General features: G+C 56.8%; 3 protein-coding genes across 12 annotated transcripts; all 3 read left to right on the top strand.

Moving 5' to 3' along the window:
- Window positions 1–2,919: 2,919 nt before the first annotated feature.
- SAXO5 (stabilizer of axonemal microtubules 5) lies at window positions 2,920–7,324 on the top strand. The gene is given in 9 exon segments (XM_060146428.1): window positions 2,920–3,494; window positions 3,913–3,928; window positions 4,521–4,607; window positions 4,700–4,800; window positions 5,064–5,176; window positions 5,258–5,367; window positions 5,713–5,914; window positions 6,507–6,592; window positions 7,097–7,324. Coding segments are annotated over 9 exon segments (1,518 nt in total).
- A 6,299-nt stretch (window positions 7,325–13,623) lies between these two features.
- ZNF358 (zinc finger protein 358) lies at window positions 13,624–17,535 on the top strand. Of its 8 annotated transcripts, none has more exons than XM_060145362.1 (4): window positions 13,822–14,050; window positions 14,673–14,792; window positions 15,363–15,468; window positions 15,714–17,535. In XM_060145362.1, exons 1-4 carry the CDS (start codon window positions 13,838–13,840, stop codon window positions 17,444–17,446), a joined length of 2,172 nt encoding a protein of 723 aa, XP_060001345.1. In that variant the 5' UTR covers window positions 13,822–13,837; the 3' UTR covers window positions 17,447–17,535. The 8 variants fall into 8 exon arrangements, with proteins under 8 accessions (XP_060001351.1, XP_060001345.1, XP_060001348.1 ...); XM_060145364.1 differs by having other exon boundaries at window positions 13,924–14,050; window positions 14,600–14,703; XM_060145363.1 differs by having other exon boundaries at window positions 13,924–14,050; window positions 14,534–14,703.
- Window positions 17,536–19,125: 1,590 nt separating this feature from the next.
- Window positions 19,126–27,151, top strand: MCOLN1 (mucolipin TRP cation channel 1). Of its 3 annotated transcripts, none has more exons than XR_009539799.1 (14): window positions 19,126–19,288; window positions 20,770–20,975; window positions 21,517–21,684; window positions 21,771–21,936; window positions 22,554–22,662; window positions 22,913–23,009; window positions 23,232–23,331; window positions 23,517–23,623; window positions 23,728–23,877; window positions 24,023–24,124; window positions 24,552–24,674; window positions 25,045–25,260; window positions 26,078–26,576; window positions 26,695–26,823. XR_009539799.1 is itself a non-coding variant. In XM_060145379.1 (14 exons), the coding sequence occupies exons 1-14, from the start codon at window positions 19,258–19,260 to the stop codon at window positions 26,964–26,966; spliced, it is 1,743 nt and encodes a 580-aa protein (XP_060001362.1). In that variant the 5' UTR covers window positions 19,129–19,257; the 3' UTR covers window positions 26,967–27,151. The 3 variants fall into 3 exon arrangements, 1 of the variants encoding a protein (XP_060001362.1); XR_009539800.1 differs by having other exon boundaries at window positions 19,127–19,288; window positions 26,157–26,576; XM_060145379.1 differs by lacking the exon at window positions 26,078–26,576 and adding an exon at window positions 26,930–27,151 and having other exon boundaries at window positions 19,129–19,288; window positions 26,695–26,825.
- Window positions 27,152–27,237: the final 86 nt, after the last annotated feature.

Here is a 27,237-nt window from a genome sequence, read left to right as displayed (position 1 = left end):
TGGGCAGGGCCCCGCCCTCCCAGTGTCTGCCACCATCGGGTTAGGGCTGAGTTTGACCTTTGGGAAAGAGACAGGAACCGGCCTGGCATTCACAGCTGGCCTTGTGGTTGCTAGGGCCTGGCCTGGCGATCGCAGCATTTCACAGAACGCCCACACTGGACAAGGCCACTCTGTGACCGTGGTTGAACAAGACAAAACAAGCCCACTCCATCATGGTGTCTGAACACAGACAAAACATGAACGTTGTCCAACTCACAACAGCAACCAGACATTTCCTGGCTAATCTAAATGACTTCTGTGTCTTTGCCAATCGCTGCTTTAATCTTACTTCATTCCTTAGACTTTGTGATCCAAATTATTGTTTCTCTGTAAGGGTGTTACCTCTCCCCCTTGCTTCCTGACAGCATCCAGGATCTACAAACTCCTGGGTCCTCCTTTTCCCAGCAGGCAGGGAAAATGTATATTTGCATCAACCTGGCTGGGCCAAAGCCCTCAGCAGAGCCCTGGGCTAGGGAGCAGGTAATGGGACCTCGACCCAGTGGACAAAACAACACTTTGCTTGAATTTAGTGAAAAGGAACCCACTGACTACATAAGTCCTGGAGCTCAAATTCAAAGTACAGGGACGACAGACCAGAGGACTGTATTATAAACATTAACCCCGCCAAGAGACCAGATGTTAATTGTTGCAGACACTAGAAAGAAGTGATAGTTATGTGACACCATAGAGGTGTTGGCTAAGGCTACAGTAGCAACCATGTTGCAATAGAAATGTATCAAAAATCGGTAGGTTGTATACCTTAAACTCACACAGTGTTATGTCAACTATATGGAAAGGAAAGAAGAAAGAAAGAGAGAGGGAGAGAGGAAGGAAGGAAAGGAGGGAGGGAGGAAGGAAGGGAGGGAGGGAGGGAGGAAAGAAGGGAGAGGAGAGGGAGGGTGGGAGGGAGGGAGGGAGGGAGGAAGGGAAGATCCCATTCAGTAGGTGATTTAGGGCACCATGAACTGGGACAGGTTCACCACCCTTACATTTTTATTTCATCTGTTTGTTAGTTGTTTTTTTTTTTTAAGAAATTGCTTTCTCCTTTAAAAAATTTTTTTGTATTGTGGTACAATATACATAAAACTGACCATTTTAAACATCTTTAATTGCTTAGTGGCATTAAGTACATTCACACTGCCGTACAGCTGTCCCCCCCATCCATCTCCAGAACGCTCTCATCTCCCCAAACTGAAACTCTGTCCCCATTAAGCATCAACTTCCCATCTCCCCGCCCCCCTTCCCTGTCCTGATGTTTTTATATATTATTTTTATTTGTCGGAACATCTCAAAACAAGGAAGTCAAATTTCCAACCGGTAAAAGAATCCAACACAGAGCAAAGCCCCGCTTAACCGAAACCTCCCAGGAAGCACCTAAGACGAGCCCAAGTCTGATAGGTCCATAGCGTACGCCCTCCCCGCTGCAACAGGTAACAAGCCCTATGTGTTCAAATACCTGTGTGTTCCTGGTGGTCTTGGGGCTGGAGGTGGAGAGCACAGATGTCTCTAAGGCTACATTGCAGGTATATGAGCCCTGGAGTGGCATTAAGTGGTACAGTGACTCAGACGGTTCGGCCTATCCTGTGCAGAAGAGTGTTAGAGGAAAACCTGGGGAAATGGGGATAATGGACATCAGCGGCCTCTGACATCAAATCCTCCACGCTGAAGTGGTTGCCACGTTAAAACCTTTGATATGTGTTTTCTAAAGAGATTGACATGAGCAAATAGCTGTGGGCTGAAGTGATCCAGGAGGGCCTCCCACACGAGAAGAGGCTAAGCCAGGGGTGCTGGTGGCATCCAAGGGTCTGGTCTCTAAGGTGCAGAGAGGAGAGTGAGGGAAACGCCTCAGCTCTGAGCAAAGACCAGAAAGTCGCAGTCGGCTAAGTGGGGTGCTGGGAGCCCGGAGCTAAAAGCCCAGAGAAATGAGTAGAAGGTGTGTAAACCTCAAACAGCTTGAGGATAGAAAGAATAGTCAGGACCTGGGACAACTGCAGAGGGCAGGAAAACCAGTGAGGGGGTGTGTGGCAGAGATGGGACAGTGGCCAGGGTTGGGCAGAGAGACGGAAGTGGGTTCCCAGACATGAAGGAGCGGAGAGCCATGGCCTCGACAAATGACTGAGAGTGAGGAGAGTGGGTTCTGGCAGCAAACTGTCAAATGCAGTGGTTAATTCTACAGCTCTTCCCGTTTCTCTGCACCAGCCTCAGGGCCTTTGCACCTGCTGTTTCTTCTGACCAGAATGCTCTTACCCCCAGATACCCAAATGCCCTGCTGCCCCTCTTTCCAGGTCTTTGCTCAACTATCATCTCAGTGATGCCTTCCCTGACTATTTAAAACTACAACCCTTCCACCCGAAACCCCATCCTTCTACCCTGTGTGACTTTTTTCCCCACAGCACTTAACAGCTTGTAACTGACTCTGCAAGTTATGTGATTACATTTATACATTATTGTTTGTCTCCTCTGGGCCCCATTACCATCTCCACAAAAGCAAGGCTCTTGGTCTGTTAATGATGGACCCCCCTCTAGGGGCCTAGAACCATGCCTGGCACACTATAAGTGCCGTATGAGTGATGACTTATAGCTCTACATTCCCTGGGGGCAGGCAGAGGGGCTACACCTGTTTCTTTTTTTTTTTTTTTTTTCTTTTTTTGGCCGTGCCAACCGGCTTGCGAGATCTCAGTTTCCTGACCAGGGATTGAACCCGAGCCCCACAGTGAAAGCCCGGAGTTCTAACCACTAGACCACCAGGGAATCCCCTACACCTGTTTCTTATGATATCCAGTGCCTGGCACAGAGAAAGGAGTAAAAGGCAGCATTGACCCCCGCGGGCACCTGCTCAGTCCCTTCTCCGCGCCCTCACAGGTGGCGCTGCGTCCCGCGATGGCCGCGGGAGCCCTCCTGCCGTGCCCAATGTCCTGGCTGGAATTCCTCAAGGCCTCGCACTTTGCGCTGGGGCCCGACCCGCGGCTGCACGTGGACGCCAAGCAGTCCGCGTGGCACCGGGACTTTCCCGCCTACCGGAACGTTACCCGTGGGCCGCTGTGCCAGCCACCGCCGCGCGCGTCCCTCTTCCAACAGGACGCGCGCTGGGCCGGCCGGGAGCTCCTGTCGGAGACGCACTGCGCGTATGCGCCCGCGTCACCGCTGCTGTCAAGGGAGCGGGAGCGGGAACTGGCACGGGAGCGCACGCTCGCCATGCAGGCCAGCAACCTGCACGCACACGCGGACTCCCGCGCCCGCACCGGCCTCTCCCCCGCGCGCGCCCACTGCGGCAGGCCGGCGCTTCCGGAGCGCGCCAGCGAGCAGATCCGCGGCGCGCGCCTCATCTTCGACCGCGACTCGGTGCCGTCCCGCGACCGAGCCAAGCTGCCCATCCCGCCCAGCGCGCACCAGGAGTTCTTCTCGCTCCACGACATTTGCCCGAAGCTCTGCGAGCCCTCCTGCCTCTTCGGTGAGCGCGCGCCCGGGCACCCTAGGCAATTTACCCAACACAATGGTTCTCATGGCGAGCGGGGATTCTGTGCCCAGCCCGGAGGACATTTGGCAATGCCTGGGGATCATATTTTGGTCTTCACGACTGGGCGTGGGGGTGGAGGGAGAAGGCGGTACCATCAGGGAGCGGCTGGAGGCCAGGGATGCTGCTAAACATCCTACCACGCACAGGAGAGCTTTCCACAGTAAAGAATTATCCAGCCCCAAATGTCAGTAGTGCAGAGGCTGAGACACACTGGAAGCTCCTTAAGCCTCAGTTTCCGCATCCACACAATAGGCATGTCTCCCGAATCTCTCCAGGGTGCTGTGCGGTGGCCCGAAGTCATGAAAGCTGGCTTGGGGTCAGACAAATCTGCTAAGTGTCCCCCACCACCACCCCAGCCCTGCGACCTTAGTAGTTGTGTGACTCTGAGCAAGTCGATCTCTCCCAGCCTCAGTTCACTCACCTGCAAAGTGGGTGCAACAACAGGGCCCCACTTTATAGTTATTGGTGAAGCCGAAAGGGCCCCGAGTGCAGAATATGCCTGTCAAATACTGAGCGCTCAACAAAGGGTCGCTGTCATTCATATGATTTTCCAGTTCTGTGATACACAGGACCTTCTGGTAGACATCACTAGTCAGAGACCCTCCAAGCTGGGTTCACGGATTGTCAGTTGAATTTGACTCCACCTGGTTCTGAATTTCTATTATTTCTGGCAGGTTATTTGAACTCTCCGAGCTTCAAGGAGGCTTCAGGTCGGGGGGGGGGAATCATATCGGACCCCCAAATGAGGCGCAAAGCACTTAACCTAGGTACTGGGCTCAAAACTTGGTAGTTATTCTTGTTGTCATTATTATTATTATTATTATTGGCCACACCGCACAGCTTGCGGGATCTCAGTTCCCCGACCAGGGATTGAACCCGGGTCACAGCAGTGAAAGCCCAGAATCCTAACCACTAGGCCACCAAGGAACACCCTTGTTCTCATTATTTTTTATTATTTTGGGAGTGGGAGCACAGGAGACAGGATGACAGCACCTCCTACCAGAGACAGTTCCAGGCCCTTCCAGGCCCACTTGCCTTGACGTGTAAGAGGGTAAATTGAGGCTGGGCTGGTGCTGCTGGCGGCAGGGGGAGCAGAGGTGGGCGCTGGGTGGTCTTGCCCTTCCCACCTCTGTCCTCCCACAGGCCTCCTCCAGCATAGAACTGGGAGACTTCAAGATTGGCTATGGGCCCATGTATGCAGAGCAGAAACAAGCCTACAGGCCCCAGGTTCTGCCCCCAGACAGGTACAAAGGGACCATGGCCTACTACCAAGATGGGGCAAACGGCTCTCAACGACATGTGGGATGTGTCACCTAAGGCTCTAGGGCCAATGCTGTGCCTTTGAATTCTCCATCACCCACAGGCAAGACCCACTATTATGCCACACTTCCCACGATTAGCACCCCACAGCTCGGCCATTAGAAAGCCCGTCCCTCTCTCCTTTTTCCTGGGAGTTGCATGGGCCCAGATCAGATGGGTCCTCCTTCTCCCACCTCCTTATCTGCAGGTATGACAAGGCCCAGGCCTCAGCCCACATCCACTGTGTGAATATTCGACCTGGAGATGGCCTCTTCCACGACAGGACCACCAAGGGTGAACACTTCTATGCCCGGGAGCCAGGTGAGAGCCTGCTGCCTGCCCTGCCCCTCACTCCCACAGCAGCCTCTCAGAGCTGCTCAGGACCTACTCTGCCACTGGCAGAGCCTTTTGTTCTTCACCACGACCTGACTCCGGAGTCGCACATCCCGGAAGGAAATGGGTGCCCTGGTCCGGGCAGCCTCACCACCTCCACGCACTTCTTCCACGGCCAGGTCAGCAGGAAGGGGAAGAAGGCAGCAGGGCTCGTCAGGGAAAAGGGCTTCCCAAGCAGAGTGAATAATAGCAAGTGCAAAGGCCCTGAGGTGGGAGGGAGCTTGACATGCGTGCGGGCATCTCTTGGATCTGTTTGTGTGAAGTAGGGTGAGTCGCTTAACCCTCCAAACCTCAGTGGCTCTGCCTGTAAATTGAGATAACAGTACCAACTCCCAGCGCCATCACGTGGGACCCAGAGAGAGTGTGAGCCGTCCAAGGTCTCACAGCGCCCACTTCTGTCCTCCGTCCTGGCCTTGGGACATCCCTGACACCGGGAGCTTCCCAGATGCCATGTGGTCCTACAGCCGCTGCCCGCGACCAAGCCACCCAGCCGCCACATGCCTCATGAGAAATTGCAGAGTCACATAACCCTAGGGGAGCCGTCGCTGCTCGGACAGTTCTTCCAGACCTCCATGGGCACAGACTATTTACCCCCTGGGATGCAGAAGCCGCCGAAAGCGCTCAACCTCCGCTAGCTGCAGAGCAACCTGCCCCAGGGCACAGGCGGTGAGCGCGGGACCCACCTCGGAAGCCCCGCCCTTGGCACAGCTGTGGTCCCGCCCCCGGCCAATCCCACCCCGCCCCCTGCCCGAGTCTGGCTCCGCCTCCTGAAGGGCTAGATCCCACCCCATGAGCCAAGATTACCAACTCTGACCCTGAACAACCCCACTCCTTCGTGATCGTGACTCCCAACGCCCCCCACCACACCCCGTCATGGCCCCACCGCTGCATGACTCCGCCCCTCTGGTCTGGCCCCGCCCCTCTCCGTATCCGCCCTCTCCTGACTCTTACCCCTCCTCTTCTGGGACACTCTGGCTCCGCCCCATGACCAGCTAGCCTATTCTTCCTGCCCACCCCTCCCCCCCAGCCCCCGACCCTCGCTAGTCTACCCTTGCCCCGCCCCTGGCGTCCTCAGCCCTATCCTGGCTGCCCCATCCTCCCCGCCTCATAATCCATCCTCCTCCCCTGACAACTTCAGCACTAGCCCAGGCGTCGCCCTTGAACCCTTACCCCGTCCTTAGTCTCCCATGTCCCTTCCCCCGGGCCCTGCCTTTCCCCCCTCAGCCCCTCAGCTCAGCCACCCCTCCCAAATCTCCAGGAACAGATTTTTTAACCATGAACCAGAAGCTGCTGAGGCCACACAGAATAGGTCCAGCCTCCATGGCTGAGGAGATGCTACCGTGGGTGAGGGAGGGGGAGGGGTATCTCTCTAACCAGGTAACCCCCGAAATCAGTGTAGAGTTATCTCAGGAAAATTATAGCATCAACTCAGACTCAGAGTTCCTGTCAAGTCTGCTCAGGGTCACTCTAGGGTCACCCCAGGCTCAGGGTCATCTTAATGTCATCCCAGTCCCACGTCATCTCTAGCTCAGCCCCAGGGTCATGTCAGGGTCAGCTTCGTATCACCAGCCACAGTTATACTCCAAGCCAGGGGTTAGCTCAGAGTCACCGACGGTCAACCCAGCCCTGGGGGCATTCCAGGGGCCCACCTGCTTTCTCTCCAGCTTCTCATCCAGCTCCTGGGTCAGCCCAACCTGGGGTTCCCTTTTGCCCACCTCCCCAGGACGCAATCATCAGCCATTCCCCACTCTTCGATGTTCCCAAGGTGGTGCGGGAACTACAGGGTGGCCAGGGTGGGCCAGCCATCCTCCAGGCTGCCCTGCCAGGCTCCCCACCCTGACTCCACAGTGCGAGTATAGCCACTCGGAGCCCCCGCTGGGTAGACAGCGCTTCTTCTCAACCCTAAACAAGGATGAGTTTGCTTTCAAGTAGCAGGGCCCAGGAGTGCTGAGATGGGACGACCTCCAGGAGAGTCATGTGCCCCTGGGCTCCCCTCGCCAGTGGGGCTGTGGGGCTGGGAAGGTGGACCCTCGGGCCCCCCAGACCCCTACCTACCCATGCCGCAGCCAGCAATAAACACCACTTTGGCAACACCCCACCACTTCCCATCAGTCAGCCATGAAAGAGGATAGGGTGCCTGTGGGGTTGGTGAGAGAACGTACGGGAGAGAACGACTCCATGGAGAAGCCCTGAATTTCCGCAGACCCTGGGTGTCATCCCACTCTGGGCAGGGAGGCCATCTCAGTTTGTGCAAAAGCTTGGTGGTCTGACGCTTGTAAGGTGTTCAGGTGATACCACAAGTTCTTTCTTTCTTTCTTTTATTCTTTTTTTTTTTTTTTTTTTGGCTGTGCCACAGGGCTTGTGGGATCTTACTTCCTCAACCAGGGATTGAACCCAGGTCCATGTCAGTGAAAGCGCCGAGTCTTAACCACTGGACCGCTAGGGAATTCTCGCTGCCAAAAGTTCTGAATGGTGTGGGAGGATGGAGTTACAGTGTTGAACGGAGGCAACGTGGTGAGAGGTTGAGAATGTAGGCTCCTGGGGCTGAATGAACAGAGCGCAAATCCTGACTCCTCCATGTCCTGGAAAGTAGTCCTGGGCAAGTCATTTGACCCCTCTGAGCCTCTATTTGCTCATCTGTAAAATGGAGATAAACAATAGCTCTCTCTCATTAGATTGTAATGAGAAATGTACACACTGGTTGTAAATGAGAAATGTACACACTGGTTAGTGTGCATAGCTGGGGGTCAAGAAGGGAGAGCTTCCTTTCCAAGGATGAAGGTAAGGAGGGTGTAGGATGGAGCTCAATCATTGAGAGACTGGGTGAGGCTCAGAGGGGGCATGAAAGGCTGGACATGCTGAGAATGGCCCAGCAATGTCCCCTATTGTGAGCAGAGGCTGGAAGCTGAATGGTTGGTGCACTGGCTGGCTGGGCAGCTGGCCCCCAGATCACAGCTGGGTCCAGGGGCACATCAACAAATGTCATCAGCACGTGATCAGGCCCAAGGGGGTAGGTGTTCAGCCAGAGACAGAATGAAAAGGGTGGAAAGGAGGAGTATGGGGTGGAGACTTGAAGCTGGTAAGTATGTCAAGGACATCAAGTATGTCAAGGACTAGTACCTTGGACAGCACCCCACCTTGAAAGTCTTGGGGTCTGATGAATCACCACCAAGAAGCCAGATCTGTCTGGGACGATAAGATGGGCCTTGGTGGCCGTGCCCGGGCCCTGCCTCTGCAGGCTGTTGAGAATCTGGTTTCAGGGAATGAACACGGTTCCCTGACCCTGTAGACAGACCTTTAAAGACCAAGGCCCCCAATCCAATGGGCCACTAAGAGCCAACCTCAAGCCTGGCCAGGAGACCTTTCCCCATGGGCAGCAATCCTGTGAGACCAGCTTGTCACTTCCACAGGAAGGAGAGGAGTCCAGTTTGGGGTCCCACGGGGACAAGATGGACCTTTCGGCTGCAGTCATGGTATCCATGTCGACCATGAGAGGGTCTGCTAGAGGCAGAACACCTCTTCTGCTTGCTTCCACTGATGATGTAGATGACACTCGTCTGAATTACCTCATGATAAAACAAGCTTTCTCAGTCTCGGCACTACTGACATTCTGGATAGGACCATTCTTTGCGGTTGGAGGCTGTCTTGTGCATTGTAGGGTGCTTGGCATCATCCCTGAACTCTACCCACTCCATGCCAGTAGCACATTCCTTCTCCCCCGCCCAGTTGTGACAACCAAAATTGTCTCCAGACATTGCCAAATGTCCCTTGGGGGGAAAAGTCGCCCCTGGTTGAGAACCACTGCAATAAACCCATCCTACAATGATTCCTAGGATAAAATTAGGCTCTCCTGGTAAAGCCGGTCTGCTTGTTGACCAGACTACATGTACAAAAAGCTTTCCCTTTTTGCCTTGCCTGCCAGGAAGCTCAGAAAGCTTGCTTTGATTCCATGTAGCTCCAGTTGCAGGATTACGTGTACTCCTGCCTGGTTCTAGGAATGGTTTCAACAACCGAGACATCAGATGAGAAATAATGGGTAGGAGTTACAAGGAAGCAGATTTCAGCACAACTTGAAACATTTTCTAACAATGGAACTGACCAGCCCCGGGATGGGTTGCCAGGAAAAAACAGAAACTTTACTCAAGATGTCTTCAGTACGGAAAGACACTACATTATGATGATTCTGGATGTATTCTATGGATTTATGTCTATCCCTCCTATATCCCACTTACCCCCCAGAAAAGGCATTTCATATGAACTACAAAAACTAAAAAGACTTATGAAATAAGATGAGTAAAATAGTATTGAACATGGGAAAACAGATTAAATTTTAAAGGAAAACATTTTGTCGATGGTAATCATTGCTAAGCAGCAGACTTGTCTTTTTCTGTCCCTAGGCAAATGATTTCCTGCTCTGACCCTCACTTTCCTCATCTGTAAAATGGGGATGGCAACAGTTCCTCCTTCATGGAGTGGTTACAAGGAGTAAATAAAATGTGCGTGTACCATTCTTTTATATATATATATAAATTTATTTATTTATTTTATTTTGGCTGCGTTGGGTCTTCGTTGCCGCGTGCAGGCTTTCTCTAGTTGCAAAGAGCGGGGACTACTCTTCATTGCAGTGTGCAGGCTTCTCATTGCGGTGGCTTCTCTTGTGGAGCACGGGCTCTAGGCGCGTGGGCTTCAGTAGTTGTGGCTCGCGGGCTCTAGAGCACAGGCTCAGTAGTTGTGGCGCATGGGCTTAGTTGTTCCGCGGTATGTGGGATCTTCCCGGACCAGGGCTCAAACCCGTGTCCCCTGCACTGGCAGGCGGATTCTTAACCACTACACCAACAGGGAAGCCCGCATATACCATTCTTAAAACAGGGCCTCGCACTTGGCTGCAGCTCAATAAACAGTGCCTACATTTTGTTAATGTCTTCGGTATTTTTGTTGCAAGTGTCAGAAACCCAGCTGTATCTGCTCAAGCAGAAAGGGATTTTATTGACTTAGAAACAAGAAAGTCTGTAATTAGGTCTAACATCAAGCCTGCTAATTCCTCATCAGGCATGCTCTCTCCCTTGCCGCCTCTCAGTCCAAGCAGTGGCAAAAAACAAAAGCAAAAACAATACAAAACAAAACGCAAATCCTAATGATTAAAGCCCCAAAGGAAGGGGTGGAGGTCTTCCCCTCAACTCCTCACGTTAGAATTTAACAACCCTCTGACTGGCCCATTTGAGTCACATGTCCAGCTGTGAACCAATCACTGTGCCCAGAGGGATGGAATGCTGTGATTGGATGCCTGGGTGATTTGGTTCTCCAAACCTCACCAGGATCTTGGAGTCTGGAGCCCAATCTTGCTGGATCCTGTCTCCTAGCAACAGACCTGTGCCTGCCCAGCCCCACAGCATCTATCTTGCCCCAGGTTACAATCTAGAGGGCAGAAAGACTCAGCCAATAGGCTCTTCCCAATGAGGTTAATTGTGCCTAATAGACAGGCAGTGTTCAGTGTTCCATGCTTGAAAGGCTGAGGTATTAAGAGCCCACCGGATCTCTGATAATCCCAATCTTATCTCCCCATCTCAGTACTAACTTCCTCTTTTAGATTGGGGCAGAGAATTCAGCCGTAGCAATCTCACAAAATTGAGCAGGTGCTAGACTCTGCTTTAAGAAGGTGCTCATAGGGACTTCCCTGGTGGCACAGTGGTTAAGAATCCGCCTGCCAATGCAGGGGACACGGGTTCGATGCCTGGTCCGGGAAGATTCCCACATGCCACGGAGCAACTAAGCCCGTGCACCACAACTACTGAGCCTGCGCTCTAGAGCCCGCAAGCCACAACTACTGAAGCCTACACACCTAGAGCTCGTGCTCCACAACAAGAGAAGCCACCGCAATGAGAAGCCCGAGCATCGTGACAGAGTACTGCCCATGTGCAGCAGTAAAAACCCAGTGTAGCCAAATAAATAAATATAAATAAATGTATAAAAAAAGGAGCACATAGAGGCAGCTTGTGTCTATCTCATAAGACCTTGCCGAAGACTTCATGAAAGCTCCCACATGTTCCAACATCCTGATATTTTCCTCCAAAGCCGCTCGAGCCACAGTCCCAGGTGACACACAGAGTGCGAAGATAAAACAGGCAACGGTTTAATCGGCCATTTTTCTTCAACATAACAGATTTCTGGTTTCCTGAGCAAGGCACTTCTACAGGGCTGCCACATATATCTTGGGAGGTTGTGCACTGCACAAATCTTGAAGGCCTATTCACTTCATAATGAATATATATGTCAAGGTGGCCCTGGCCCTCTACTTCACCTTTGTTCAGCCAATTTCACATTTTAAGTTATTTCCTTCAATACCCTTCCCTTTTCTGGAAATCATGTCTAAATTAGTCAAGACTGTCATGACTGCAAGAGACAGAAACCCACTAAACTAGCTCAAATACCCAGGAAATTTGTTGGCTGGAAAGACTGTGAGCTTTCCGGCTTCAGGTACGGCTATGTCCAAGAGCTCAACCAATATAGCTAGAGCTGTCTCTCTGTCTCTCACCTCTACATCCTGGTATAGATTGGCTTCAGTCTGCAGACTGTTCTTCCAGACAACTGAGGAAGGTGGGTGCAGGCAGAAGGAAGCCAATAAACAGCTCATGATCCCAAAGGAAGAAAGAGATTCTCCAACCTCATGACTTCGTCCCAGCCCTCATTGTGGCCGGGGGGTGGGGTTCTTGGGTTGGTAAGTTTAGATCGCATGGTACTGGGGGGGCACGGGTTAGACACGGGTCCATCTGGAGTAGTGGAGGGGGCTCCACAAAGGGAAAGCGAGGTGCTGAGAGACATACTGGGCAGACTGAAATGACAGCTGTCATTACAAGTATTATTTGTAATGGGATCATCCAGTAGGATGAAGAACAAGCGACATAATCCAATTGCAGTTTCAAGTCTCTCAGATCTGCTGCTGGCTTCTCCACAGAGAGCTGGAAAGCAGGTCTCAGGCCACAAGTTCAGCCCAGATCTAGAAGGTTCTGGAAGGAAGAGCGAAGTCCCCTGGAGGCCTGATTTGCACGCAAGGGTAGGTGTTGTCCAAATTCGTCAAAGACCATCAGAAACACGCCTGTAGTCAAAAAAAATTTTTTTAGCTTGCGCAGCAAGGAAGATCCCGTAGCGGGGAACCATGGGGCATCTCCAGAAGAGTTGGGGGACAGGAGGGCATCTTTTAGGATTCAGGCTTGTGCTGGGTGATTTTAAGAAGAGGAGAGTAGAAGCAGCTCTAGCCTGGTGCTGTCAGCAAGCAGGGAGCAGATCGGCGACTGGGACTGGGTATTTTGGTGATTCTTATCTCAGAAGTGGGAGGATGGACATGCGGCCGTCATTGGGAAGAAGCGGCGGTCATCTGAGTTAGTTGCAGGGGGCGGGGGGGAGAGGAGGGGGTGTGTATTCATTTTTGTGGTTGCAGAGTGTCCTTGTGTCTATCTCGGCTCAGGCGCGGTCACAGAGCGGCCTTGTGTGATCATTGTTTATATTCTGGGATCGTTGTTTATGTTCAGGGAAGAACATCTCACGGCCCAGCTGCCAGCTGCCGGGGCTGTATTTCACTCCCTCCTCACAGGGATCTGTGTCTCCAGGTAAAGTCTGCCCAGAGTGCTTCCCAGATCTGGTCTAGGCTTCAGAGGGAGCATCAGGCACGGGGAGTCCACCAGTGACAGCGGTGCGTGACCAGGGAGGAGAAGGAGGGAACACTCAGTATCCCCAACTCTTTTCCTTGGAGGAGGAGTCTTAGAGGGAAATGCTGGACTGAGCAAAGATACACAAGTTTGTAAATTCTCAGCGTCTTGACTATGCTGATGTGCGTGGCCAGTCTGCAAGACAGAGAATGTTCGGTGTTTCTTGAAACCAGAGAGAGTCAGAGACCTGGGCAGGAGGCAGAGACAGGGAGAGAGAAGAGGATAGAGACACAGAGGGACAGAGGCAGAAAAAGTGAGGGCAAGAGAGGCAAAGAGATTGAAATGGAGAGAGACATAGAAATAGAGGGACAGAGCGACAGAGAAGGAACAGAGAGAGAGAGGAAGAGGCGGAGAGGGATCGAGAGCGGCTGAGAGAGACGCAGAAGAGGAGAGGCCGCGGCGGGGACAGCGCGGGCGGGGCGCGGCGCAGACAAAGGCGCGGCCGCGCGGCCGGGTGGCCGGGCCGGGACAAAGGCTGGCCCGGGGGGAGGCGGGGGCAGCGATGGCGACGGCCGAGGCGGACGCGGGCGAACTACAAGTCCCAGCAGCTCCCGCTGCGGCCCTCGGCCGGCCCCTCTCGCTCCCTGGGAGCGCTTGGCGGGGCCGCAGGGCCGAGGGGGCCGCCGGCGGGGCTGGCGGGCGGGGGGCTTCCTGCGGGCCCTGGGGGCGCCGGCGGGCGCGGCGGGCCGGGCTGGGGCGAGGGGCGCCGGGTGAGTGTCCCCGTGAGCTGGTCGGGCGGGCGGCGGCCGCGATGGGGCGGGGGTGAGGGGGGCGGGCGGGCAGGGGGCCCCGGCGCGGGGCGCGGCCCTGGGCGACCTCTGTCCACCCCCTTCCCTCGCCTCGCGCGCCGCCAGCCCCGGCCCGGGAGAGCAGAGACGCCGGCGCGATGGGAGGGGGCCGCGCGACCCGCGGGCCTAGCGCGCCGGTTCCGCCGCTGCGGCCCCGGGGGAGGGCCCGGCCCGAGCTGGGCGCCGTCAATCGGGAGGTATGGGGGTGGGGGGAGAACCCCTCACTTGGGGTGGGGACGGGAGTCCAGGACGCCCGCCTCCCCTGGAGGCGCTCCAGACCCCCCACCCCAGGAACCCAGAAGTGGCCCCAGGTATTGTTCTCCTCACCCTTCAGCCTGGGGTAGGGAGTTCAGGAAGCCCATCTTCAAGAGGGGGATCCAGGGGTTCCCTCCCTCCCCCAGGACCCCAGTTATTGTTCCCCTCACTCTCCAGTCTTGGGGTCCAGAGTTCTGGAAGCCCCTTCCCCAGGAGGTGATCCAGGGTTCCACCTGCCCCCCAGGAACTCAGAGAAGGATCCCAGTTATTTCTCCTCCCAGCGTGCAGCTCAGACATGGGAATTCAGGAGCGAATCTTAGGGTCCCCCTGCCCCCTGGGAATCCAGGAGGGGACTCAGCACTGTCCCCTGACCCTCCGTCGTGGAATTTAAGGAGGTGAACTAGGAACTCAGCCCTCTCTGTTTGCGTACCCACTCCAGCTCTGGGGTTGTGGCTTGGGAGGTCCCCCTCCCCAGAAGGAGAGCCAAGGGTCCTCCCCTGTCTCCCAGGAATAGATCTATTTGTTGTTTTCTCCCCGAGGCCTAGCCATGTGGTGGGCATCACCTCCCCTTCAGGTAATCCTGATTTCCTCCTGCTCCCCTGAAGGGATCCCAGCTTGTTTCTCTGCCCCCCTCCCTACCTCTAGCCATGGAGCTAGAATTCAGGATCTTCCTTCCAGGAGGGGACCAGAGTTCCTGACGCGCATTCCCGTACGTCGATCGTGGGGTCAGTCACTCAGGAATCTCCCCTTCCTAGGAGATGGCCCAGGGTCCCTCCAGTAACCCAAGAGGAGCCCCAGGTATTATTTTGCCCACCCCAGCTAGGGGTTAGAATTCAGGATCTTCTATCTACTTGGGCAAACAGGTACACCAACACCTGTCCCTACCCTCCTGGCTGATGGATCCATGGGTCTCCCTGCTCCCTCCAGGGGTCCCACATATTATATCCCCGCACTCACTCTAGCTTTAGAAATCTGCATTCAGGATCTTCTATCTAAGATAGAATACAGGTGTTTGGACTCAGTCCTACCCCAGAATTGTAAGGTTTGGAATTCACGTTGTCTCTTCCCCAGGAAGCAAGCCAGGGGTCTTTCTGCACTCCCCCAGTGAGGAGTACCAGTTGTTGTTTGCCCCCGCCCCACTTTTCCCCCAGATAGAGGCTTCAGAGGTCAGGATGCTTCTTCTCTAGGAGGTGAGCCAGGGGTCGCCCTCCCTACTAGGAACCCCCAAACATGCCACCCCCAACTATGGGACTGGAATTCAGGCCATGTACTTAGCAGAAAGCACGAGAACCCAGACACCGCCCCCCTCTTCCCCATGAAGGGGCCATGGTCAAGGGGATAGGTATCTAGACTCTCTCTCCTCCACAGGACCCAAGCTGCCCACCAGAGGAGGAGCCCAGGATGGAGAGAGGGGCAGAGCCATGGAGCTGGGTACTGGAGACCTCTAGTGCTGGGTCCCACGACTTCTATCCAGGTGTGGGGCTGAGAAGGGAGTCCCCCCCTCCCCATGTCCCACCAGGGTCCCTCTTCTCCCTGCCCTGGCGGGGGCGAGTGCAAAATCTCCCTGCAGTACAAGACAAGAGAATGATCCGTGTGTGTGCCCCGGAGTGGGATCTGGGGCATGGTCTGGCCCCCTCTCCCTTCCCTGCTCAGGCTCCAAAAGAGACCCCCCGGTTCCCCAGAACCTACCTCCACTCACCTTCTGCCCTCACCCCGTAGAGCCTGCCCCGGAAGCAGCCAGCACTTCCACACCCGGGATGCGGCGTTCGGTCCTAGTCAGGAACCCAGGCCACAAAGGCCCGAGGCCCAATTATGAAGAGCTTGACTCCGACTCAGAAGACCTAGACCCCAAGAGTGAAGAGCTGGACCCAGTTTCTGAAAACCCAGAGCCTGAGCCGGAAGACCTCAACACTGTCTCTGAAGATGTGGACCCCAGCTATGAAGAGCTGGAGCCTGTCTCCGAGGATCTGGATCCCGATGTGGAAGCTCCGAGCTCCATCTCGGGGATCCGTGACTCGGATCCCCAAGATCTCGACCCCATGTCTTCAAGTTTTGACGACCCAGACGTCATCGGCCCCGTCCCCCTGGTTCTCGACCCTAACAGCGACACCCTCAGTCCCGCTGCCACCCCAGACCTGGACCCCCTCTCGTCCGACCTCACTGCCACCCCCGAGGTCCTGGCCGCCGGTCCCGCGGTGCTCCCTGCACCTGCCAGCCCGCCCCGGCCCTTCTCCTGCCCGGATTGCGGGCGAGCCTTCCGCCGCAGCTCGGGTCTGAGCCAGCACCGCCGCACCCACAGCGGCGAGAAGCCTTACCGCTGCCCCGACTGCGGCAAGTCGTTCAGCCACGGCGCCACGCTGGCCCAGCACCGCGGCATCCACACGGGCGCGCGGCCCTACCAGTGCGCGGCGTGCGGCAAGGCCTTTGGCTGGCGCTCCACGCTGCTCAAGCACCGCAGCAGCCACAGCGGCGAGAAGCCGCACCACTGCCCTGTGTGCGGCAAAGCCTTCGGGCACGGTTCGCTGCTGGCGCAGCACCTGCGCACGCACGGCGGCCCGCGGCCGCACAAGTGCCCGGTGTGCGCCAAGGGCTTCGGGCAGGGCTCGGCGCTGCTGAAGCACCTGCGCACGCACACGGGTGAGCGGCCGTACCCGTGCCCGCAGTGCGGCAAGGCCTTTGGCCAGAGCTCCGCGCTGCTGCAGCACCAGCGCACACACACGGCCGAGCGCCCCTACCGCTGTCCCCACTGCGGCAAGGCCTTCGGCCAGAGTTCCAACCTGCAGCATCACCTGCGCATCCACACCGGCGAGCGGCCCTATGCCTGCCCCCACTGCTCCAAGGCCTTTGGGCAGAGTTCGGCGCTGCTGCAGCACCTGCACGTGCATTCGGGCGAGCGCCCCTACCGCTGCCAGCTCTGCGGCAAGGCCTTCGGCCAAGCCTCCAGCCTCACCAAGCACAAGCGAGTGCATGAGGGCGCGGCCGCTGCAGCTGCTGCGGCCGCCGCCGGTTTGGGCCTCAGCCCCGCTTCGATGTTGAGGCCGGGGCAGGTCTCCCTTCTGGGTCCTGATGCTGTCTCTGTGCTGGGTTCAGGCCTGGGCCTCAGCCCCGGCCCCAGCTCTGGCCTTGACCCTGACCCTGGCTCTGCGCTGGGCTCCCCCCCCAATCCCAGCCCCAAACCCATCCCTGGCTCTGGATCTACCCCCACCCCTGATTCTGTCAAATCTTCTGACCCTGAGCCTGGGCACAATGCCAATTCCGACCTTGTGGCCAGCCCCGATCACAGATCTGGTCCCAGCCCCGACCCGGATCCCGTGCCCAGCCCTGACCCCAGCTCTGAGTCCCACCCTGACCCCGGCTCTCCCACCCATGACACTGTCGGCGCAGTCCTCCCTACCGGCGAGAGCCCCGAGTGGGTGCAGGAGCAAGGGGCACTGCTGGGGCCTGATGGCTGAAGGGCATGCTGGCACCCACAGGGGCCTGGGAAGGTTGTGTGTTGTGCAGTTAGTAAAATCCTCCCACTGCCTCCTGGCTCCGTGTTGTGGTTCTCCTGTTGCTGTTTTTCCTCTGATGCACAGCCTCTTCTTCTGGAGATGGGAGGGTATGGCCGGAGCCAAACATACAAATAGAACGTCAATGTCCTGGCTCCTCCCACAATACGCTCCAGGCTTCCTAGCTTCCCCCACAAGGGCTCACACTGGTCCATCCCAGCAGTTGCCACTCCCTGCTTCCCCAGACCTGGCCACCCCAGTCAGGGGCAGACTTATCCTGTGGGTGATCTAACTCCCTTCCTTTTGGAGTTGGCTTTCCCAGGAATGGTGGGATTTCTGGCATGTTGACCATCTAGTAGGCTGATGGTGGAGGCTGGTATGAAACCATGTGGGTGGCCCTGCCCCGTCTGCTCTCCTAACTTACCCCTTGCCCTTCAAAGCCCACATTGCAGGTACACCACGGGACAAAGGAGGGCACTCATTTATGCATCCAACAAACATCTGTTGATTGCTTGGGTCTCAGCAGGGAACAAGATAAGTATGGCCTTGGCCCTCACACAGCTCAGAGACCAAGTTTAGAAACATTTAAAAAGTAACTACAGAGTATGTTACATTCAACAAGAAGCATAACAAGACTTCTGATTTAGATGGCAGACAGCCTTCCCAAGGAAGGACTTTATAATCCCAATAACCTCTAATTTAATCATCAGTACTGTTTGCCCAGGCTTGTGCTATGCTCTAGCATTTTCTCATTTAATTCTCTCAGCAGCTCCATGAGGCAGGTAACTATGAATATGCCCATTTTGCAAATGAGAACGCTGAGGCACATGGAGTTCAAGGGACTTTTTGGAAGACCCAGAAGTGGTGGTTGGGAGCGCCCAGATTTAAACCCAAATTGTCTGCCCCCCAGAGCCTAAGTTCTTAACCTTTATGCTCTAGGGCAGGATTGTGCAAAGGCCCTGGGGCCGTTGAGAGATGAGCTAGGGGAGGAGTTAGGTGGGGCCAGAACAGAAGGCCCTGGTAGATTGAAGAGGGGAGTTTGCTTGTCATCCCAGAGAAATGGGAAGCTACCAACAGGTTCTGACTGATACGAATTATTTTTTGAAGATGCTTCTGGCTGCTGGATGGCGAGTGGAATGGAGGGGATCCGGAATGCGAGCCCAAGATCAGGGAGGTTGTTGCAGTGGTCCAGGCCATAGGGAATCTTGGGGGACTATGGGTTTATAGCCATAGGAGTGGGGAAAAGTGGTCCTATTTGCGATGTAATTAGGAAATGAAGTAGGATTTCATGACAGTTCGGATGAGGGGGGGTTGAGAGTAACGCAGAGTTTCTGGGAGAATGGAGCGGGGCAGCCTTGAGATAGGATCATCATCTGACACCGCGGAGGGAAAGGGGTCAAACACTGGACATGGAAGTCAAGAGGTTAGCACTGGACGTGGGCATGACGGAGCCAGGACGGAGCCAGCAGCCAGCCCATCCCCCAGCACATTTGCGCCCGTCGGCGCTAGGACCTTGGGACCGCCTAAGGGCAAGTCGCCAGCTGAGGCACGCATGCGTGCTGCTCGGGCAGGGGTCGTCGTGGCGCAGGGGGAGGGACCGGATCCCGTCACCTGCCTCCAGGGCCGCGCTGGTCACGTGACTGGGGCTCGAGTCAGCTGACGCGGGAGGGTTTGAAGCTACACCGCGAGGGAGCGAGGCCGCAGTGACAGCAGCGGGTGTTTAGACGCCGGTTGCACCGCCGCGCCCGCCGGCGTTCGGCGCTCCCCTCCCCGGCATGGCGGTGCCCGTAGGCCCGCGCGGCTCAGGTGAGGGCGCGGGTGGCCCCGCAAGTCCCAGGACGCGTGCGGCGGACGGGCGGGCGGCTTCTCCAACCTGGGGCGGCGGAGCTCCCGGTTTCCCTTTCCTCAACTCTGATGCTGACCCCTCGGCGTCCCCTTGGCGTAGATATGGGCAGACGGCTCCTAGAACCTGGGCGGCGGGTGGGCATCAGCTTCTCCGACCTCGGAGTGGCGGGACTCCGACCGCCCTTCCTGAACCCAGGCTCTGCTCTGAGTACCTCAATTCAGGCAGCTGGCGGATCGCCAGCTTTTCCGACTGAGGCGGCGAGGGTCCCAGGATTTGCATTCTGAGCCTAGATTCGGATTGTTCAGCTTTGCTGGAACTCCGACAGCGGGCCCCAGCTTCTCCAACCCGCACGTCAGATTCCCAGGCTTTCCTTCCACAAACCAGGAGGCAAATGTTCAGCTTCTCTAAACTTAGGCAGGAGTGCTGGGGGCGGGGTTGCCACCTTAAGCGCAGGCGCCTAACTCAATTTCAGCTCTCCAAACACAAGGAAGCTCAGTCGCCTCTCACAGGGCAGCATGGAGGAATGCCCTTTGTGTTGATCTTCCCTTCTTAAGCTATCTGCAGACACCTGAAAGATGTCCTGGCTGGTAGAGTCTGGGATGAATTAGCTGTGATCCCAGCCAGGGAGGCAGCCTCCTTTCTGGCTTCCCATCCAGCTATCTTGTAAACAACCACGATAGCATCTGAGCTCCAAAGGGACCAGGGGCTGGCCCTCGCTGACGGACAGGTTCTGACAGTGCCTACATTTCATCCTGGTGGCCATGCCAGGCAGGAGGCCAGCCAGACCCTGGAAGGAAGCGGGGTTCTCCCAGTGGGGATGGTGGGTTGTGTCAGGAACAGTTCAGGGCTGCTGTGACCAGCTATGACCTGAGCCATTGCTGAAAACTTGGGCTTTCATCTTGGACTGGTCAGGATTGAAAGGAATAAGTGGTCCTTAGAGTAGCCTCCATTCGGAGTTCCCTGGGGGCCCAGTGGTTAGGACTCAGCGCTTTCACTGTTGTGGCTCGGTTCAATCCCTGGTCGGGGAACTAAGATCCCACATGCCACACGGCACAGCCAAAAAAAACCAAAAACCAACCAAAAAAATAGAATAGGCTCTATTCGTTGAGGAATTATTGAGACTCAGAGACCGAATGCTTTGTAAGTGTCAAATCCTTAGCTTCTTGGTGAGAGATTTTTTTGCCCCATTTTGCAGATGAGGTAGCTGAGGCTCAGGGAAGCTGAGTGCCCTGGAGCAGGGGCAGGAATCAACTCAGGCCCTCTGGAGTGACTTGAAACCGCTGAGCCAGCACTGCTGCATAGATCCCTAAAATGTTACAGATTTTCTGGTTTTCCTTAGATCTCTCAGAGTTCTTTCTTGGCTGGAGCTTGGGACCTGCCTCCCCTATTGGCAGGTGAACCTGCCTAGGCCTGGTCCCCACTGCCCTCTCCCGTCCCACAGAGACTGAGCGCCTCCTGACACCCAAACCTGGGTATGGGACCCAGGTGGGGCCTTCCCCAGCCCCTTCCACCCCTCCAGAAGAGGAGGATCTCCGCCGTCGTCTCAAGTACTTCTTCATGAGCCCCTGTGATAAATTTCGGGCCAAGGGCCGCAAGCCCTTTAAGCTCATGCTGCAGGTGGTGAAGATCCTGGTGGTCACAGTGCAGGTGAGACCTTCAGGGCCCCCACCCCACCCCACAGAATGCCACCTGTGGTTGCTGTTTTCCTCGAAGGAGAACCTTGGAGTCAGAGCTTAGTCCTGACCCCACAGCCCCATATCATGATAGTGACAGTGGCACTAATCCGTCAGGAAGCCCTCTCAGACCTGCACGGGAGCAGCGCCTTTAAGCTTCATAAATGCCCTCTGAGGTCCTAGCCACTGCTCTTGCCCCTTTCTATAGATAGGACAGCTGAGGCTCAGAGAGGTTAAGGGACTTGTCCAAAGTCACATAGCAGCTGAGCCTTGGAAGGTGGCACTTGGACCCTGGCAGTGTGATGCTGTGCTTACTCTCGAGCATTCATCCGGTAAACATTTCATGAACATTAGTTGTTGCCACGAGTTCTATGAGTGGCCACTCTGCGCTGCGCCTTGGGGACGTAGGGTGGTCATGCCCTCGTGGGGTGGGCCTTCTCTTTACTCTGCCTCCGCTCATGCGCCGTGGGAGACCCCATGCCGGTAGTACCAATCCTCCCCATCCCTCCCGCCAGCTCATCCTGTTTGGGCTCAGCAACCAGCTGGTGGTGACATTCCGGGAGGAGAACACCATCGCCTTCCGGCACCTCTTCCTGCTGGGCTACTCGGACGGGGCGGATGACACGTTTGCGGCCTACACCCGGGAGCAGCTGTACCAGGCCATCTTCCACGCCGTGGACCAGGTGTGGGCGACCAGGAGCAGGTGGGCAGGTGGGCCCGCCCGGGAGAATGGGCGGGGCTCACTGACCCTCCCCTCCTTTGCCCACAGTACCTGATGCTCCCCGATGTGTCCCTGGGTCGGTATGCTTACGTGCGGGGCGGGGGCGGGCCCTGGGCCAATGGCTCGGCCCTGGCCCTCTGCCAGTGCTACTACCACCGGGGCCACGTGGACCCAGCCAATGACACCTTTGACATCGACCCCATGGTCATCACTGGTGAGTGGGCCGGGCAGGGCTCAGCTGTCGGGATTAAAAAAAAAAAAAAAAAAAAAATATCCCACTTTAGGGACTTCCCCGGCGGCCCAGTGACTAAGACTTTGCCTTCCAATGCAGAGGGTGCGGTTTCAATCCCTGGCGAGGGAGCTAAGATCCCACATGCCTGGCAGCCGGAAAAAAAAAAACAAAACAACAAACATAGAAGCAATGTTGTAACAAATTGAATAAAGACTTTAAAAATGGTCCACATCCAAAAAAAAAAAAATCTTTAAAATCCACTTTGCGTCCTGCCCATCCGCGAGATGGGGTGGTCACGATCGTTAATAATTTGATGATTAGCAGAATGCTTGGCACGCGGAAAGAGCTGAGTGTTATGTTTCACTATCATTCATTCCCTAAACATTTGGGGGCCCACTGAGCGCCAGGCACTAGGGTCTGTGTAGGGAGTGAGACAGACAGACCAGGCCTGACCCTAGGGGGAGACAGCAGGCGCAAACGACAAATGTCGAAGTATGAAGGGGGAAGGAAAGCAGGGAAGGGGTCTGTCGGGGACTCTGGGGAGACCTGCCTGTGCCTCCCCTGTCCCCAGTGTCCCTTCCCTGACTCCCTGTCTTCAGACTGTATCCGGGTGGACCCTCCCGAGAGACCCCCCGTGCCCCCCAGTGATGAGCTCTTCCTCTTGGATGGCAGCACCAGTTACAAGAACCTCACGCTCAAATTCCACAAGTACTGCCCCATCAAGGGGGCCGAGGAGGGGGGAGGCAGGACTCCAGGCATCTTCAGGGGTGGGGGTGGTGGGCGGGGCAGCCGCTTCCCCACAGGAAAGGGGTGGGGGCAGGGGCGGGCCATGCCGATGCGGCCAGGTGAGCACTTCCTCTGCCAGCTGCAGAGTCAGCGTGGGGCAGGAGTGCTGGCGCTCCGGGGCAGGAGGGATGGGCAGAGCCCCCCCACCCTCACCCAAGCCTCACCCCCCCAGGCTGATCAACGTCACCATCCACTTCCAGCTGAAGACCATCAACCTCCAGAGCCTGATCAACAATGAAATCCCAGACTGCTACACCTTCAGCATCCTGGTGAGCCTGCGACGCCTGGGGGGTGGGGCGAGGGACCGGCCAGGGATGGGCTGGCATGGTGGGCGGGGACTTCTGAGTCCTGGAGCTGGGGGCCCTCGGCCAAGGGCAGCGTGGGGGCGATGGGGGAGGCTGGGGCTGGAGAGACCACCCGTCCTGCGCCTCCGGGGGCCTAGGTCTGCTGAGGTTCAATCTGTCCCGTCCCGTCCCGCCACGCCCCTGCAGATCACATTTGACAATAAGGCACACAGTGGGCGTATCCCCATCAGCCTGGAGACCCAGGCCCACATCCAGGAGTGTAAGCACCCCAGCGTCTTTGGCCACGGTGAGCCCCCAAGCCCCCGACTAGCGCTGACCAGGGGCCCCAACCTGCCCAGGAATTCCCCAAGCCCCAGACCAGCACGGACCAAACTCCCGACTTACCCAGAGAAACCCATGAGCCTGATGACCAACCCAAACCCGCCCTGAAGCCACCTCACTCCCGGCCCTGCCTTCGGCCCCTCCGCACAGGAGACAACAGCTTCCGGCTCCTCTTTGACGTGGTCGTGATCCTGACTTGTGCCTTCTCCTTCCTGCTGTGCGCCCGCTCGCTGCTGCGAGGCTTCCTGCTGCAGAGCGTGAGAGCCGCCCCCAGCCTTTCCCAGCTCTGGGACCGTCAAGGCCCGGGTGGCAAGCCTCCCACGTCCGGACCGGCCCTCACCCCGCCCACCTCCCCCTGCAGGAGTTTGTCAGGTTCATGTGGCGGCAGCGGGGACAGGTCATCAGCCTGTGGGAGCGGCTGGAATTTGTCAACGGCTGGTACATCCTGCTGGTCACCAGCGACGTGCTCACCATCTCAGGCACCATCATGAAGATTGGCATCGAAGCCAAGGTGGGTCCTGCCACACCCTGCCCCCGAGCCCCAGGGTCTCCTTCCAGACCCTGGACCCCTCTCCCACCCCTGCTGATGCCTGCCCGGGGCCCCATCCCCAGGGAAGGGCCAGGCTGGATGGGGTTGACACTGCTTCTGCCCCTAGAACCTGGCAAGCTATGACGTCTGCAGCATCCTTCTGGGCACCTCGACGCTGCTCGTCTGGGTCGGTGTCATCCGCTACCTGACCTTCTTCCACAAGTACAACGTAAGCCTCCGACATGCAGGCGGGGCCCTCCCAGGGGCAGCCACGTGCCCTTTAATTGCCACCCCCACCCCCAGATAAATTCGTACACGTATTGCCATCACCAGCCCCTGCAGATGACCCGCCAGGAGCCTCTTCCCCATACCTGCCCACACCAGGCGCACCTGTCATTCCACCTGGGCAGGGGTCACATGAGCCTGCTCTTTCATACTCCTCCCCCGAGCTGAGTCCAGCCAGGGGGTGCCCTTGGGCCTACTCAGCACCACCCTGCCTTGTCGATGGTCATCCCAGTTTCTGTGGTCACCCCATCATGCCCTTGGGCAGGCTTCACCCCATCTGCAGGCTCACGGCCCACCTGGCTTGTGGTCCCGCCCCCATTGCTGACACACACCCCCACCCTCCCCCGACCCCAACCCCCACCCCTCCGCAGATCCTTATTGCCACGCTGCGGGTGGCCCTGCCCAGCGTCATGCGCTTCTGCTGCTGTGTGGCCGTCATCTACCTGGGCTATTGCTTCTGCGGCTGGATTGTGTTGGGACCCTACCATGTGAAGGTAGGGGCTGGCCGGGACCTGTGGGTGGCCCTTGTGACCCACAGATGAGGGATCCCTGGCTCCCCATCTTACTTCCCAAGCCCCCTGACTCCTGGTCTATCGTTGACTTGGTGACACTGAATGACCCACCTTGACCCCCGGTTCCTTACCAGCAAGTTTGCAGCAGTTCTACCCACCATCCCCTCTGATCCCCGGTGACCCTAGCCTTGACTCTATGACGTTGTCATTATTCAGTGACCCCCCCAAGTGGCTCTATCATGACTACTGGTACTCTGTACGCTGTCCCCTCTGACCCCACAAAGCCCCCAACCCCGGCCCCCAGCCGTGCCCACAACTCCCTCTGACCCCTGACCCCCCTGCCCGCCGGCAGTTCCGCTCGCTGTCCATGGTGTCCGAGTGCCTTTTCTCGCTCATCAACGGGGATGACATGTTCGTGACGTTCGCGGCGATGCAGGCGCAGCAGGGCCGCAGCAGCCTGGTCTGGCTGTTCTCCCAGCTCTACCTGTACTCCTTCATCAGCCTGTTCATCTACATGGTGCTCAGCCTCTTCATCGCGCTCATCACCGGCGCCTACGACACCATCAAGGTCAGCTGCCGGCCCACCCCCCCCCCTCGCCGGCCTGCCGTCCCCCTGCCTCCCCGTGGGGCCGTGCATGCATGCGTCCATGCACGGCCCCAGACTCGGGCTCTGAGTCCCTCGTGGTTGGCCACGGCGGGGTGCGCAGAGGAGGACCCAGGGAGAGAATGTGGGAGACGCTACGAGGCCAAAGGAGAGGGTGGCTCGGAATTGGGGGGCCCAGGAGGGACCCATACTGTCCCGGTCACAGCTGCCACACTCTCAGTTTTATCAAGGTGTGGGGCTCGGGCCAGGTAGGGTTCCTGTGTCTGCTTTCACCGACAGGGAAACTAAACCATAGAATTTCAGTGACTCGCCCAAGGTCAGCTACCAAGCACGTGGTGGAACCCAGCTCAACCTACAACTGTCTCATTCCGGAAGCCCCGCTCCCAACCCCTCTGTCCCGTGGGTCTGGGGAAGGGTGGTTGTCCTGCAGGCTGAGAGGGTCAGAGCAGAACATGGGCATGGCAGGTAGACAGGATCTTTTAGCAAACACGTGTGACAGCCTACTGTGTGCCAAGCCTGGTGCTGGGTGCCAGGCACCTGAGGAAACGTACATGGTCGGTCCAAGACTGATGGGCAGGATGAATGATGCACCAACGGGAGTATAACAGCCAACTGATGAGAGGTGTAAAGGAAGTATGGCAGGCTACAGAGAGGCCCCTGCTTTAGACTCGTATCGGGCTGAGTCCAGGAAAGTTTCTAGAATGTGCTGTCCAATAGTAGTCTCTAGTATGAAAATGAAATACAATTCCAAATGCAGTTCCTCACTTAACACCATCCACAGAGCAAGCGCCCAAAAGCCAATGTGACTAGTAGCTACCAGATTTGGACAGCATAGATATCACACCTTTCCATCATCTCAGGAAGTTCTGGATCGATGAGACAGGAGCCCAAGAGAGAGCACCAGGGAGAAGGAACAGCCAAAGCAAAGACCTAGAGCCAGAAAGGACTTGGAGAGGAGATATTGGCCCTGTGAGGTTGGGAGAGATGAAGACAAGGCTAAAAGCCAGAACATTCACTGCTGCTGGGAATGCAGATGTTTGCACCCCGCCCGCTCGCCGCCCCCACAAGTGGGTGGTTGTCAAGCACCCAGACTGGGTCAGGCACGGCTCGAGGCGCTGAAGCCACAGCGGAGGGCACCAACTGACCAAGATTCAGGGTGTGCACACATTCAGTGGTCAGGGAATGTCTCCGGGTGAAGCAAACCACGAGGAACAGCAGGTGGAGGGCACAGCACGGTGCAGAGGCCCAGAGGTGGGAGCCTGGTTGGTCCACAAGGACCGGTGAGAAGATCCAGATGACTGGGGAGAAGGGGGGAGGAGGGGTAGGGGAGGGCGCATCTCAAGGGCCTCGGAAGTCAGAGGCCACTTTCATGCCGGGCCGCCGGGCATCTCTCCCCAGCATCCGGGCGGGGCGGGCGGAGAGGAGAGCGAGCTCCAGGCCTACATCGCGCAGTGCCAAGACAGCCCCACCTCCGGCAAATTCCGCCGTGGGAGCGGCTCCGCCTGCAGCCTCCTCTGCTGCTGCGGCAGGTTGGAGGCCGGGTTGGCTTGGGTTTGGGATTGGCTGGGGGGAAGGGAAGCGGGCCTGAGGGAGCTGATGCCTTCCGCCTCCGCTGACACCGACCCTCCTCCAGGGACGCTTCGGAGGAGCATTCGTTGCTGGTGAATTGACTCGGACCCGGACCGTCATAGGACATTAGCCCCCGGACTGCGGAGACCCATGCTTATTTATTTTAACCTTCGCTTTTTAAGGACCGGCTCCTTGTCGCGCCCTGTGAGGGCCTGGGCTAGTCGGGTCGGACATTGGAGTGGGACAGGGAGGGTTAGAGTGGGTGGTAAATAAACGGGAAAATTAACTTGCTCTCATTTCTAGCGGGAGGGGTATTCCCTGCGCCAACTGGCCTCCGGTCCCTTTAAAGCGTCGCCACATTCAGTGTGGCTG

Source organism: Lagenorhynchus albirostris, chromosome 3, assembly GCF_949774975.1.
Source record: "Lagenorhynchus albirostris chromosome 3, mLagAlb1.1, whole genome shotgun sequence".
NCBI classification, from domain to species: domain Eukaryota; kingdom Metazoa; phylum Chordata; class Mammalia; order Artiodactyla; family Delphinidae; genus Lagenorhynchus; species Lagenorhynchus albirostris.
This window is presented reverse-complemented; position numbering and strand designations above follow the sequence as displayed.

Excerpts from the sequence above, each read along its gene's own strand:
- ZNF358 (XM_060145362.1), top strand. The coding sequence starts at position 13,838 with ATGGGAGGGGGCCGCGCGACCCGCGGGCCTAGCGCGCCGGTTCCGCCG. Across the intron at positions 14,051-14,672 it reads GAACCCAGAAGTGGCCCCAG|GAGGGGACCAGAGTTCCTGA; the intron begins GTATTGTTCTCC and ends TCTTCCTTCCAG. Across the intron at positions 15,469-15,713 it reads GTCCCACGACTTCTATCCAG|AGCCTGCCCCGGAAGCAGCC; the intron begins GTGTGGGGCTGA and ends CTCACCCCGTAG.
- MCOLN1 (XM_060145379.1), top strand. The coding sequence starts at position 19,258 with ATGGCGGTGCCCGTAGGCCCGCGCGGCTCAG. Across the intron at positions 24,125-24,551 it reads CCTTCTTCCACAAGTACAAC|ATCCTTATTGCCACGCTGCG; the intron begins GTAAGCCTCCGA and ends ACCCCTCCGCAG. Across the intron at positions 24,675-25,044 it reads TGGGACCCTACCATGTGAAG|TTCCGCTCGCTGTCCATGGT; the intron begins GTAGGGGCTGGC and ends GCCCGCCGGCAG.